The sequence below is a fragment of the Ammodytes marinus genome (assembly GCF_949987685.1).
Source record: "Ammodytes marinus genome assembly, chromosome: 4".
Taxonomy (NCBI): domain Eukaryota; kingdom Metazoa; phylum Chordata; class Actinopteri; order Uranoscopiformes; family Ammodytidae; genus Ammodytes; species Ammodytes marinus.
In genome coordinates, this window is record NC_137233.1 from 20,972,481 (window position 1) to 20,988,737 (window position 16,257).

The 16,257-nt window shown below is 41.5% G+C and overlaps 1 protein-coding gene across 2 annotated transcripts in view; it reads right to left on the minus strand.

Annotated features, from left to right (window-relative positions):
* Positions 1-16,257, minus strand: part of fhit (fragile histidine triad diadenosine triphosphatase) — a 323,745-nt gene that overhangs the window by 185,917 nt on the left and 121,571 nt on the right. For both annotated transcript variants that reach the window (XM_080025563.1, XM_080025562.1), the window contains one exon: positions 4,670-4,798. In XM_080025563.1, the coding sequence (XP_079881689.1) occupies positions 4,670-4,775 (106 nt within the window). In that variant the 5' untranslated portion in view covers positions 4,776-4,798. The remainder of the gene's footprint in view (positions 1-4,669; positions 4,799-16,257) is intronic.

A 16,257-nucleotide genomic window follows, 5' to 3' on the forward strand; every position in this document is an offset into this window, starting at 1 on the left:
GTATGTGTGTGTGGGCGCATGTGTGGGTGTGTTTACGAAGCTTGGGTGGCAGGTGGCCGGGAGAAATGTGGGAGAGGTGCAGTGAGACCAATACAAGGGCCGATGGCAGAGATGATAAAGGCAGAATACTTCAGAGACGCTCCCAACAAAAACAAATCAGTGAGGATGACGGCGATGATGAGAGAGATGTAAATAGCGGGAAGAAACTGGGCGTGCACATTCAATGAGTCATCAGGCGGTGGCGGACACAAATGAGCCAAAATGATCACGCGGCGCGGAACCTGCGATTCGCGCGGCCAACCGCCGCGCCGCGGTGTGCAGTGTGTTGGCACCTTTAGACTGTCCACAATAAAAGGCCACTCTGAAATGTGCATTTTGTTTGCTTTATTGGGGGTCTGGGGACTCAGAACCAGTCAGTATCTGGTGTGACCACCATTTGCCTCATGCAGTGCAACACATCTTCTTCGCATAGAGTTTATCAGATTGTCAATTGTGGCCTGTGGAATGTTGGTCCACTCCTCTTCAATGGCTGTGCGAAGTTGCTGGATATTAGTGGGAAGTGGTGCACGCTGTCGTATACGCCGGTCAAGCACATCCCAAACATGCTCAATGGGTGACATGTCCGGTGAGTATGCTGGCCATGCAAGAACTGGGACATTTTCAGCTTCCAAGAATTGTGTACAGATCCTTGCAACATGGGGCCGTGCATTATCTTGCTAAAACGTGAGGTGATGTTCATGGATGCATGGCACAACAATGGGCCTCAGGATCTCATCACGGTATCTATGTGCATTCAAAATGCCATCAATAAAATGCACCTGTGTTCTTCGTCCATAACAGATGCCTGCCCATACCATAACCCCACCACCACCATGGGCCACTCGATCCACAACATTGACATCAGCAAAGCGCTCACCCACACGACGCCACACACGCTGTCTGCCATCTGCCCTGAACAATGTAAACCGAGATTCATCCGTGAAGAGAACACCTCTCCAACGTGCCAGACGCCATCGAATGTGAGCATTTGCCCACTCAAGTCTGTTACGGCGACGAGCTGGAGTCAGGTCAAGACCACGATGAGGACGACGAGCATGCAGTTGAGCTTCCCTGAGACGGTTTCTGACAGTTTGTGCAGAAATTGTTTGGTTATGCAAACCAATTGTTTCAGCAGCTGTCTCAGTGGCTGGTCTCAGACGATCTTGGAGGTGAACCTGCTGGATGTGGAGGTCCTGGGCTGGTGTGGTTACACGTGGTCTGCGGTTGTGAGGCCGGTTGGATGTACTGCCATATTCTCTGAAACGCCTTTGGAGAGGGCTTATGGTGGAGAAATGAACATTCAATGCACGAGCAACAGATCTGGTTGACATTCCTGCTGTCAGCATGCCAATTGCACGCTCCCTCAATGCTTGTGGCATCTGTGGCATTTTGCTGTGAGACAAAACTGCACATTTCAGGGTGGCCTTTTATTGTGGACAGTCTAAGGCACACCTGTGCACTAATCATGATGTCAGATCAGCATCTTGATGTGGCACACCTGTGAGGTGGGATGGATTATCTCAGCAAAGCAGAAGTGCTCACTATCACACATTTAGACAGATTTGTGAACAATGTTTGAGAGAAATGGTACAATTGTGTATCTGGAATGAATTTTAGATCTTTAAGTCCATCTCATGAAAAATGGGAGCAAAAACAAAAGTGTTGCGTTTATATTTTTGTTGAGTGTATGTACACTGATAATGGAGAATGGACAGATACACAAAATAGTTAATATAAATGCTCTTATGTGAATTAATGTGCGATGCTGTGGTATTGAAAACCTGCATTAAAGCGTCCTTCACAAGATAAGCAGCGTGCGTTTGGCTCACCACCAGGTAGGGGGCAGAGGCACACAGTCGCTAGGCAATAGCAGTGACGCATAGCGAATGTACACAAACAGCTAAGCTAACGTTAGCAATTCGCCAAGCGTTACTTTTTCTTCCAAGATTATGAAAACATTGCGCACACACATCCAACGTGACTACTGTTTTATTTATTTTTTAAACCAAATGAACCTAGTATCAATATCCTTCCTGCCCTGTCAACTATAGTGTCAACATGCTCCCTGCGTTCTAATCCCCATACTTCCCTGCATGGTAGAAAAAGATTTAGAATGTCCCATTCTGGTGGTCAGATTTAACATGGGAGGCCTGCTACATCGTGTCGAGATTTTTAGTATTGAAATCAGAAAGCTGTTTGGGCGATTCTGACCCACAATTCACTGCACACCCTAACCCTAAACACACTCAGCTGGGACTTTGAGTGTGTTCATAGGTTCAATAGACATAGACATTTTAGTCCATTAATACCAGTGAAGCTGTGAAACAATACAAACATTTAAAATAATACAAAACCAATTCAAATACTCTAGTCCTGAAGTTTGAATATTCTAACCAAAAAGCGACATACAGACGTTACCAGTCTGAAAACATGTTCCCCACCATTTTAACAGCCTTTCCATTCTTTCCTGAAAATACGTTCATTAATTTTTTAATGCTGCCATGTTTCTTTCAATGGACAGCGTACAACCTGTCCAAATCAACACTATCGGATTCATTAAGGCTTAATACAACACTGCAAATCCATCCTGTATGACACATTGGTAATAATCATTCTGTTCCAGAGTAAAGATGGTTATTTCAAACCATAGATAGTAAATAATATGGATGTAGCATCCGGGCTGACCTCAGTTATTCACACGGCATCCAAAAATCCTGGTTTGTGCACATCGCCATTTTGTGAGATTTTCACTGCGCCTCACCTCCGAGGCAAAGTGAGGGACAATGGGCGGAGAGCTATCACTCAAGAGATTGCGCCAATACATTTTAACCTCCAAAAGAATAACAACTAGCGTGGTCCAAAAAAAATCACCCCCCTCAGTGTTGTCATGGAGATATGACCTAAACATACAGACTAAAATGGTTTTGTGGACCAGGCTGTAAATAGGTTCAATAAGACTTTGAAAACGGCCTGTCTAACAAGTGAGTCAAAGAAAAATTGCTCAGTCTTGGTACCACCCCCAGTGGCACTTCCTGGTTACTACAGTTGTGGTCACTTCCTTATTGGATGCTGGTAAAAATCGCTGAGGTTGGGGCTTGTTTCAAACTCAGGTTTTGTTTAGTTTCACTTGTACACACACACAAATAAATATCTGGTCAAATCAGTCTTGTCCCCCAGCCACTTCCTTAGTATATTTGACATTCTAGTATCACATAATAGCTGAGGACAATCAACCAGAATTAGTGTTAGGTAAGCGCTGACTAGCTGATTCACCATGCCAACACAGCGCTGAGGTCACCCTGACAACAGCTTCATGTACAACTGTATCATCATGCTTACTGAATAGCTATTGCACGCAGCTTCAGCTTCTCATGTGAATTTACCATTATTGACAGTAAATCAAATTTTCTTTTTAAAGGCAATATTCTTCTTTAACAGCAGTGAAATAAAAAAATATAGTACTATTCTGAAGGTTATTACTGTAAAGTATGTTTATATCTTGGTAATTATCTGATTTCTGAGAAATGCTCTTCTTAGAAAGATGCTGAAAATGCATTTTAAGACCTATGCATAGTCTTTTTTGATAAAGAAAATGAAAAAAGTCTGTATCAAAAATATTTTTCTATAGGCTGGAATATGGCTGGAATAAGTTATATAATAGGAAAACAATCGAACGTGATCCTTTATAAAGTACCAGTGGAACCCAATGTATTATGCTGCTCAGCCTGCTCTAACATAAATGATAAAATCCTTCAAATTGAAGTATAAACCAATGACTGACTGGAGCATAAATGTGTGCTATGTGCCAGTACAGATTATACATTTATAGAGATGTTTCTAAACTTTTTAACAGTTTTGTTTGTTCCAGAGTTTTATATCCCAGATCGGACTGAATATGAGCTGACACCTTTAGAGGTCCTGACCCTGAGGTTGAGAGAAAATATGACTCAAAATTACTTCATTGTGAGATTAGATATATGTCAGCCCATGACAAATGGTTGCATGGGGATCAAGAGAGAATTGCAGATATGGAGATTAAATGTGCGTTATATACAGCAGACGTGTGTTTTTGCTGTTGTGGTGTGTGGATTGCAAAAGCAGCTATTCGCGAAAGCATCAAGGGAAAACAACATAATCATCTGTAACTGGACACTTGTAAATGAGGTCATTTATCCTGTCATATCTCTCTATATCCATGCACACTATCCAACACAATGCTGAACAGTGACAGTCCATCAGACTCAGAGTACTACACGACGTAGCAGCCTAAGTGAGTAAGTAAGTAAGTCAATTTACTCAATTGTATACCAAGCACATCGCAATTTGGAGGAGGCTCCTAGCGCAGGGTCCGCCATTGTACAGCGCCCCTGGAGCAGTGTTGGGTTAAGTGTCTTGCTCAAGGACAAAATGGTAGAGATGGTGGGCACTACATGTATTACCAGCCACCACTACCCTTACTACTAAAACCCTCCTGTCCGGTGCTGGGGATCAAACCAGCGAACTCATGCTTACTGGTAGGCCCTTCTTTCTTCTCAGCCATCCTACCACCCTAGTAGCACACACATCCACCCACAAACAGTGCTTAGTCCGATGAGCAGCACCTCTCACCTGACCAGTAATGAAAAGATACGTCCAGGCACCACAGGCTTCCTGTTGACCAAGGCGAAGGACAGCTCAGTCTTGAGGAACACAGCCGAGGCCTTGATGAGATGCTGTCCAAAGCGCAGGGTGGACATTGTCCCCACTGACTCACACAGGCCTGGGAGAAGAGACAAACAGAGAGACAACGGGTGGTCAATCACAGTAGACCCAACAAGGATTTTCCGTTCACCGCATACATACATACAGTACATACAGTACATACATACAGTACATACATACATACATACATACATACATACATACATACATACATACATACATACATACATACATACATACATACATACATACATACATACATACATACATACATACATACATACATACATACATACATACATACATACAGACAGCTGGAGGGAGGCTTTCTCTGAACAGTTTATAACATTAATTTTTCAATTGATGAGCATCTGGTTTGGCTGAAGCTAAATCGCAGAAACCCAACAATGGAAAGATTGAAAACATTATCAAATAAAAAAAAACAACAACACACACCATACACAATGTTGTATAGCAAAGATACATACATATTCTCTGTACAATCTAACCATTAGGAAACATTTACAAATTAGGTTACATTTACTTACATTAATGTAAATAAATATCTGGACCAAAGTAGTGGACCGACCATGGTAGCTCTAACTATTTTCTTTAGAGACCTACCCACACTATTTCCTTTGTTACCCCTGCTTATATCCTGACCAACAAAGTACATTTCACCAGGCAAACACTGTTCTGATGGCAGCTTGAGATAAGCAGAGCTGAGTTGGAAATTGATTTAATCAACACATTTTATGAACACAAAACAAAGATGGAAGCTTGAACAAAGCTACTAGGAGAGTCAAGGAGATATAAATCATTCACAGACTGCACAGAGCTGAGAGGATGGCTAATCAGAGAAATTAGTGAAAGCACTTGTGTGGGTGAAACATGGCTGTGTAAGGTGGTTGAGTCCCTTCAAAGACAATATGTGCGGAAAGTGAGAGGAAATTAGAGCTAAATGGTTGCAGAAAATTATCATGTTTTAGTGTTGGATCTTCATTTAATACTTGCTTTTTTAAATTGATATTTTACTGGATGTTATCACCTGTTGGTGCAACTGAAAAACTTTCATATTAAACGATAGGAGAAGAAAACATCACTATGTAGTTCACAGCTCATGTTCATTGTGACAACCAGCCACAAATAGTATCTTTAATAAAGTCATTTAATAAATTGCAATAATAAAAACGGTGCACTTTTGCCACATATATCATCAAAAACCTCTGAAGGTGCAGATGGGACAGTCAATTATCACTCACTTCTATCTATCCAAGTGATCTGTAAGACAAGCCTTGCCCCAGATTTCTGAGCAATTACTAAACTGCCTGTGAATAGGAGCCACTGGTTTTTAGTGTCAACACTGTTAAAGCAAAGATATGTCAATGTTCACACTCCTGTCTAGTTACATCTCTGGTGAGCGGCATGAATGTGTGGCTAATGGTAGCTTATAAGGTTCACCATGAGAACACCGCAATACATTGTTAAAAACTCTATAATAATAATAATGAAACTTTTCTGAAGCCCTCACGGTTTCACAACCTTAAACATTTTGACTCTGCATTTATACCAAAATATGCCTTGGTATCAAACATGATAAACCTTGCTCACTAAAGCAATGATCTGTGAAATGCAATAACAAGCTCAGATCCCTCAGATATTAAATTAGTTGTATAAATGAAGCCGATGGGTTTCTTGCCATTCAGGCAGTAATATCAGCAGAGGTGGGGGAAAAAATTATGGTAAATTTTTCACTCATGTTGCTAGAGAATCCATCCCATCAGCGCGTGTCAAAAATAGAAAGATGGTGTTACATTTGACAAACTCCTCCATCAACTCTTACACGCTTGACTTCCTGCTGAGAAAAACCATTATTGCCAAAGCATAACATCCAAACAAACACATTCTGTCTCCGTCTGTCTGTTTGAGATGAAAAAGGAAAATCTTGATACTGAAAGCCAGACGCAAGACAATCACTTGAAATGTAGATTGATAATACAACGTTTTACCATCCAATATGTTCATGTAATTCCTTCTTTCAACAACAAGCCTCAGTGCTGAGCATGTATGCTAAAGGTAGTCATGTAAAGAGTTAGGCATAGGATGGACTGCATGCAGATTGAAAGATTGGACAAAGGAAAAAAATACCTCTATTTTCTTAAAGCAATAGTCTAAGATTTTTTTTATTTACAGCTTGTTGCCTCAGTTTCGGGTTGAAAACAAGGCAACAGATGCCATTCCTTCAACTCTGGTGTGTATATTCTAGGAATAAAAAGGCAAAGGTCGCTCATCGCTTATTAGCTAAGCACAAATACTGGTAGTCAATGGGACGTATTAGCCTGCCTCCGCGGACAGTCAGAAGATGAACTTTCCAACATTACCAAGTGGTCCTATGTGCTCCTTGGGACTTGTTTAATCACAAAGTTATGTAGTGCTATGTATTTTTGCACTTTATGTCATTCTAGAATCGAATATATACTGGAAGGAAACCGTGAAGTGCGCACATGCAAACCACTGCAGATTTGAAACTGAGATGGATTTTTCATCAGTGAGCTCCCCAATGAATTGAATATATTGTCAGTCTATATCCAATAAACACATTGATTTATATACTTGTAATGAGGCTACTCTGGCAAGCTTTTTCCACATTTGCTTTATAACAAACTGTGAACTGTTAACTCCACTTCACATCCCCAAAACATTGAAATCCCCACGGAAACAGACACAATGACACGGCCTGTGTGTCCTCAGTTGGAGTTATGGCCTGTGCTGTGAGCGTTCTCAATAAAAAGGAACAAAAATTACTTTAGCTTTTTTAGCTGAACGGGCTGTTGGCATTTACAAATTGACAGTGATAAAATCTATGTGAAGTAAACACTAATTGGGTCATCTCTCCACACAGTGAACTAATTGCGGCATTCTAGTTCTTAATTGAGGAAAAAGTCAGACTGCATTTGGAATGCTAATGCTGTAGAGACAGCTGGTGTAAAGTGAAAGTGGATGAGTGTTCTGGGACCAAATCCAAATTTCTCTCTCTCTCTCTCTCTGATGGCTGTGTGATTCAGGTATAGGCGAATGGAGAGAGAGAGCAGTGCAGAGTGCTGTGCTTATCTCTCCAGGCTATAGTCTGTCTCCTGTGTCAGTCCCATCATGAGACCACCAAGAGGGGAGCTGTGTAAGCGCTGAAGGCCTCAATCAACCCTGTTACCCTGGACGACCACCCTACACTGAGCTTGGAAGCTGTGTGCGTAGCGTTGCAAAGAGGCAAGTCATTTTGATCTGCTAAACAAGCCAGGTCCAGGACACAGCAGTTCTGTGTCAGGAGCAAAAATTAACAACATTTTCAGCTTTGTTATGTGCAAGCGACAACAAAAAATTACAATTATTCAGATTTTGTGTAATCAATGAATAATACAACATAACAGCGCCCCCAAAATATCAAAACTTAAAGCGGCTACGAGTAACATCTAAATATCTTTTAAACAGCCTCATGTTTCCTCTGATAATCATAAATTACCTTTAACAGCAAACGAGACCATCAGTGCAAAGAAAGACGTTTTTATATAGTTTTTATTACTGCATTTGATCTAGTCGTACACCCAGTCCGATTTTCGGTTCGCTCGTGCATGCTCTATGGTCACATATCCGTATTGGTCGCAGATTTCAGTATGGCGCAGGAACGCGATTTGAGAAGCCTATCACTCCAGGTGAGGGAAGAGGATAGGGAGACCAGATCCCAATTCACCAGATGTGGGACAAAGACTACGTTTGTGCGGGACAATGCGGGACAAAGTGCCGTTTTTTTAGCAAAATAAACTCGTGTCACCACCGGTAATGCCAGAGACACGGCTTTCTATATTAAAAAAACACTATCTTTAGATCAGCGCGCAGCAGTTAAGTTAGCTACTGTTAAACAAATTAAGGCTGCGGCTTCACATTAAAAGCATTTCACTGGCTTCACATTAGCATTTCACTTGACAAACGTGAGTTGGCTTTTATTTTGAAGTAACAGGAAAGTAAACGCTGAAGCACTGCAGGCAGCACCTTCACAGAGCCACTGAGCAAAAATGTTATATCCAGCAATGCAAAATATGACTACAAGTAAATTACTTTGCTGGCAGTGCAAGCCCATCTCAACACATTCAAATAGGGCAGCTTATGTAACAATATGCAATATTAAACTACCCGACTAATATAGAAATAATTTATACACATATGTAAAGAAAACACACAACAATGAATTATATATTATATTAATATTATTAGGTCCGTCTGCTGCTGCGGCAGGGGACATGCTGAGTGCAGTAGCTTTCATTAAAATAATATAAAAAAATCAATTCAAGACATCAATATTCATCAGCTGTCACTAACAATTAGGATGGATTTTTTATTATTATTATTTTTTTAACATGTTCAGTGTCACATGTAGTCTAAGGGCGCACTCACACTAGGGCCGTTTGCCTGTTCCGTGCTGCAGGAAGATTCAGCACGATCCCCCCCCCCTCCCCACTACCCCCGCTGGCCCGTGCTCACACTGCTCGTGGCCTGGGCACGATTGCACCTTGCCTACGTCACCGTGCGCGTTTAGGATTTGGAGCGTAGTCTACTTGTAGGTTATACGACTGTTTGTGAATATTTTCATCCGGCCAAATTTGCATCATATATTCCACTTCCACATTAGAGCAATGAGAATCCTTAAGCTATTGTTTTTTTTTAAATGTAGCCTTGACGTAATAGGTCGCGGTGAACAGTCTCATATTTGTGCAGCACGCTGTTTATTATTAATGTAACAGCCCGTCCGTCATCAGACCATACGTACCGGATGGTTTTATACACATCGATCGCTCCATCAAGTAATCCAAGTCAGACCTTTTTGTATGGGCAGAGATCGTTTTTTTAAGTGTCTTTATAAAGTTTATTGTTAAACCTTAGTGTAGGCTACTGTTTCCTTAGCACCGGGCCGTGGTGTGTTGTTTTGGGTGCGTCTCCACCACCATGCGTAAAGGCAGTTATGACAGCTGAGCTGACGGGAGGAAAAAGAAAAAAATCATCTGACGAACGTGAGTAAACACGAAAACCTTTTTGCTTTGCTGCGCTCACCTATTTAGCTCTCTCCCTCTTTTATTAGCCCACACCTAGGCCTACACACGTTAATTCTCACACATTTTATGTAGCTACAAGTCCAAGTGGTGGGCAATTCTGGTGCCGACTAGTAAGGCAGCGGACGTTAATGGACTATGCATCCTTAATAAATTCACGTCAGGAACGCCGCCTGTGCGCTTGCTTGTGCGCGTGTCATCTCATTAGCATCTGTACTTTGGCCACGGCACACCTCTCCTAGGTGTGTCGTGGCCAAGGGGCTGTTCCGTGCTGGAATACAAGTTGGAGTGGTCACACTAGCCAAACGTTCTAGACTTTAGTATGCAAATGAGCTTTGGCACGGGGCCGTGGCCCTAGTGTGAGTGGCCCCTTAGGGTGTATTCACACATGCCGTGTTTAGTTCGGTTGAAACGAACTCAGATGCACTTCTGCCTTCGGTGCGCATCTTTCAGGCAGGTGTGAATACAGCAATCTCACTCGGGGGCGGACCAAACAAACACTCCGAGACCCAGCTGAAGAGGTAGTCTCGGTGCGTTTCCAAACGCACTCTGCTGCAGTTCGTTTGTGGTGTGAATTTGTCCGGACTCGATCCGACCCAAATGCAGGAGGCACTGTGCCTTTTCTTTCTTTTCTTTTTTAATAAATTGCAGTCAGCTTCACATTATGGGAAAGTGTTGTTGTCGCCATTGTTAGGACGATAAGTTGTGGTTTGACCGGGAGCCCAGAACAATATATTACATTTGATCGAGAGGACGCGTAATCATGCTGAATGTGTTCAGCGATCAGATGAAGGAGAGGGGAGCGTCTCTCGCACAGTGCCAACAGGTTCACGCTGCGCAATAAGTATGTGTTTTTAATTTTGCTTCCCATGTACACGACCGTCAATACTATCCCCGTGTCAGCTTGAGCCTATTCTTCTCACGTGACGCGCGTCCAGCACCAAAAATACAGTAAAAATTATGTTTCACATTGTAGGCTACAAGCCACATAACGTGGCATTGACAAAGGGCTACATATTATAACCATATGAAACAACAATAATTTGATGTTTTTCCTCTTTATTTATAGGTTAGATGTAGGCCATTTTATTATTTTTAACCCCATATTATATCAATGATATATATTTCGCAGTTTTAACTTTGTGCTTCCTGTTTCTCTCCACCCCAGAATGTCTGTCCAATGAATGAATAACCTCAGATCACGTGTGGTTTTGTTTCGTGATGCTGGTTCACTTGCAAAAGGGGCAATATGAAAGTGGACCACACCAAACAAAAAAAATCAAAAATCTATTTGGTCTGGACCAAAGCAAGTGAACTAGCGGACTTTCCCAGTGTGAATACACCCTAAAGCTAAGACACAACTGTGATCCAAAAAGGCTGGAATGTTAATGTTGTTGAAAAGTGCCAAACGTTTTCTTTTGGACCACCAAGCAAAACACATAGACTGTATTAAACCCCCGGCCCCTCCCCTCTCAACCTGACCATTACATGACAAGGGGCTAGCAGAGCTTTTCTACTAGGCAGCTCTGGCGCACCTGCCTACATCTGTGCATCTGACATTTTCCCTGACATCAAAGAAGACAGAGCACCGACACTCCACACCAAAGCAGACATTTGCAATGTACTCCCCTAGACGTCAATAGAGCTCCTCTAAGGGCAGATTATTATTTATTTATTTACCTCTGCACCATGCTGGGGTTAGCAGTTTCACCAACTTATCAAGGCAGCAGAGATGGTTTCAATCAAACACATGTCACAAAAACCTTGATAGATTAACTTCACTCTCAGAGACTCATACACAGCTGCACTCCTTTAAACAGAATAAGACATTCTCACATCGTTCATTCACTCCCTTTGTCCTTCTCAACCATCAGAAGCTGGTTCAATACTGTGCCTTTGGTTCTGTGACTTGACCCCCACTAAGCCTGCAGTTCAACTCAATCACCAGTCCACACTATTTAACACATTGAACCAGTAAATGGCTATTGATTATCACACCACAGGGCTTTGGTCAGACTGGAGCCAGGTGCTCACAGCCAATGACTCATACTGTTATAGTGTGAAATAAAGTGTACAAACTGAGAACCTGAGTACTTTTAGAAAGAAAACCTCTTAAGATGTGTTCACTGTGACCGGGTCCTCGAATTGTTAGATTCTTTAATACTGCTTTCTATTAAAGTGGGTCATAGACAGCTCAGGGAAACTTCTCACAGCCTGTGTCCACTAAACAAAACATTATGTAACATTCTTACATGTTTTACATTCCACTGTTCCCCAGTCACATACAAAGCAGGGAAATTAGGACCCGAGGAACATAGTTACCACCTACACACAATGTAGTGCCACACCTGAAACTAATCCATTCAAATGAAAAGTATTGAGGTTGTTCCTCTACTTTTAACTATATGTTAAGGATGCTTTATTAACCCATTGATGACTATGGCAATCTAGGATGCATGTCCTTAATGCCTGAGGGTTTTCTGAAAAAATAGTACGAATTGTCAAGTCTACCAAAACCTTAATATCTAAGCCTGTGTAGCACATAGAAACATGAAATAAAATACATTTAAAAGTTAAGGTTCACAGGTTTTATTTAAACATGCTCCCTTAGCGCTTACAAACCTACAAATATTTCTAAACATCGTCAAAATTAGATGAATTGGAAAATTATTAAATATTGTTAATAAATAGATGCAATGTGTTGTGTGATTTTCTTCAGTAGACTATAGTAGACCTTGATTCTGCGCACCAAACGCCACTAACTGTTCTGTCGCCGACATAGCTGGCGTATTTTTTTTATTATTTTGTTTTATTTTTTGATTTTGATTTTTTTTGATTGACATGATTTTCGGCAAACCACACAACTTTTGGGTGGTCACGTGGTCTTCAACAAATCAACAAAACCCACCTCATGTGTATTTGAACCAATGACAGTGCATTCTATGCTGGGAATGCGATGAAAATTAGATAAAGTAATAATGCTGCGCGACGCAGCATCAGGCAGGAGAGCCAATGTGGCATCGCGCAGCAGCCGTCATCAATGGGTTAAGCTCTCTTGTGGGGTCATGGGTAAGACTATTCAATATGTGTCTGGTGTGTCTAAAATGCATACACACCCACAATAGCAGTTCCTCAGGGAAACATCTATAAGGCTGGGTTGTTTTTGCGAGATCTCAAAAAAGCCTTTCCTGTTTTACAGTTCCACCTAGCCATATTGATCATGATACCATTCAGTTTCTATTTGTCCAGGCTGCTGTGCCCAGCAAACACTTTGGTGTGTTGGCACATCCACTGTTCCCTCTGCAACCATTCTAACAGCCACATCTTTATACAGAGACCTCATTCTGTACTTTAAAGGCATACTAAGCGATCTCCAGCAGACTCGGCGAACGTTTGTTCATGTTTATAGTAACCGCGGCAATAGTTGACAGTAGTCAGAGCAAGTGCCTGGGCCGTTCCCCGAAACGTCATTCCACGACATTCTGGCCGCGGTTAGTAACATAAACAGCCTCCATCTCGTCCATTCCGCTTTTCAATTCTTGCCCCCCCCCCCCCAAATTGCGGCATAATTGGAATATAAAAACCAATAAAATTATTATTAAATCAAGAGCAATCATTTATTTTGTTTCCGACACCTCCTGAGCTTTGTTATGTGTAATGTATTCACCTATGTATTTCAGTCTACTAAACTAAGATAGGCCAAAGATAGTTACAATGTTGCTGTTCATATTCATGAGTTGTTTGAATAGGTTGGTAGTTGATTAAGTTATTACGATGGGTAAGGTCATACATTTCCAAACTAGTAACGGGTGTTCAGGGATGTTTCAGGTAAAGTGAGGGGGGACAAATCACAAAATCCATCTTTCATAAGCTCTCATCCTCAGACAAGCTCTACTATGGATAGAAGCTCATGGATACACCTCACACATGAATGGCTGTATCATCCCAGCTTCAGAGAACAGTCACAGCAGGGTTCAAGGCAGTAGACAATAAGATAAGAAGCCTTTTCCCTTTCTTCTATCGATAAGACATTAAAGCTCCCATATTATACACTTTTCGGTTCTATTATACACCATATTATATGGTCTTAGTGGTCCCTAATACGTTTTTCTTTAATTGTTTGCTGAAAAAAAACTTTCAGATAATTTATTGTACTATGCTGATGTTCAGCTAATCTCACAATGGCCTATTTTTAAAAAAGAGCTGCAGCTCCCCTCGTAAACTTTGAGCTCCCCCCGCCCCCTGTCCGGAAGCGAAGCCAGATACGCCTCGCCCTCTGCCTGTCAGGGCCGTGGACCAATAAGAAATAGGGGTGTGGGCTGCACAGTGGAAGCTTCTGGCTTTCCAGTTTTTGAGGTCAGAAACGAGGAGAACTCTGACTGGAGTATATTGGGGGGGAGGGGTGGGGGTTTCAGAAAGGGGGAGAGTGAGAAAAGGAGAGATTGTTATTTTTTTTTATATTTTGGCAGTCTCTAGGCACACCGTGGACCCATGGATATGTTAGAACACATTTAAAAAGTGCATTTAGCATAATATGTGACCTTTAATAAACAATCCATTGCAATCCAATACAACATTGTTCAAATGTGGTCTCTGACTGCTTAATAGAAAGAGATCACACTTATTAACTGAGGTCAATCTAAAATCAATTAAAGTAAATGAAACCCACATTATTTCACCTGTATGTCAGGTCCAGTAAGCCGAGAGCCTTGTTAGGTAACGCAAGCTTGGTCATTTAAAAGGGATTTAATCCCATATGCACTCCTTCATAACTAATTAGATTTAGCCAAGCAGAAGCACAGGCCTCCTATCAACTTCTTCATTTCTTTGGGAGGAAAATAACTGATGAACCAGTCTTTTAGCAGGGTAGTCCAAGTAAATAAGAGGAACCGAGAGAGATAGAGTTGCACAACACTGCTTTTTAATTAAAGGAGTGCCTCTACCACAACACCTTCGATGTGTAGCACGCGAATGTGTATCATACACAACACAAATGGGACTCTCGTGAGGAAATCTTATTTAGATTCAATTTTCTGATGTGAGAAGGCTGAACAGTGTATCGGGTAGGCACACTTAACTGTTTAGGCCAGAATGAGTATTACACTCAGAGAAAGGGATAGGCAGATAGCCTGAGACTAATAAAATGTGTATAGTATAACCAAACGTGTGCTATGTGACTGTCTCTCTGGCTGGGAGAAGCAGATGAAATCCATTACATTGTTTTATTTAAAGGTGGAACTTTCCGTTTGTGTTCATTCTTGCACCCCCTTTGGACAAAAGCGGTAGAGTTTTTAAAAAAAAGTAAATAAAATGTATAATTTAATGTTATTGGTAGCCACTCATGACCAGACCTTTTGCCAGATTGGATTGAAACCAAATAGCCTAATCCAAGCCTTTCAGTGTTACTGAATAACACTATAACACACAGAAACAAACATCAATAAATATACTATAAAGTAAAGTGTTACAAATCAAATATTAGCGGTCTCCATTCCTCAGGTTATAAAATAAACATATTACTTACTGGCTATGCAAAAATAGGAGAATCAAATGAAGATGGAGATGGATTGCACACCTGCTCAACGTGTGCTCATTATCAGAATCAAAATGGTTACCACAGCCTATCAACAGGAAGTGGCAGAAAATACCCAATCAATGTTAACAAAATAAAACCCTTAAACAGGCAACAGTGGAAAATGAGTTTCTAAAAATATTTTCATGTTATCACTCATCTCTTCAAGACCAAAGAAAAATATTTCCACATCAAATTTTTTTATACTTTGTATATTTTGGGTTTTACGAGTTGTATCTCCCAGGATACGTTGCCCTATTAAGGTATAAAAAAAGCAGAAATGGTAAAAATATAAATTTTTAATTTGATGAACAGAAATTATAAATTGTTGTTTATCTTGTCCATTTAAATTACAAATACTACTTTTTAAGTACATTTTATTCAGTTTTACCAATCTAGTTTCATCAAATTGGATCAGCCACATCCAGATGGGCAGGCTTGAGACGGTCCATAGTGACCCGCTCTAGCTTATCCCCCACTAGCTTATCCCCCATGTCCACCACAAAGTTCTTGGTCCCCGCCTCCAGGACACAGAAGGGCCCATCATAGGGGAGTCTTCAGGGGGACCTGAGTGAAGGGGCTGGAGTTGCCCAGGGCAAAAGTCCAATGTGACGCGCCCATCCACAGAACCGCAGCGTCCTGAAGGAACTTTCATGGGACCACCAGTGGCTGTCTGTAAACCAATTCAGCAGATGAAAACTGCAGGTCCTCCTTAGGGGCAGAGAGCCAAACAAGCCAACAACCACAGGAGGCAGTCAACACAGTTGCGACCCTTTAGCCATGCAGCTCGGATGTGAACTGTGGGCCTCTGTAAAAGGTGAGGTCAGCCGGCATACCAAAACGGGC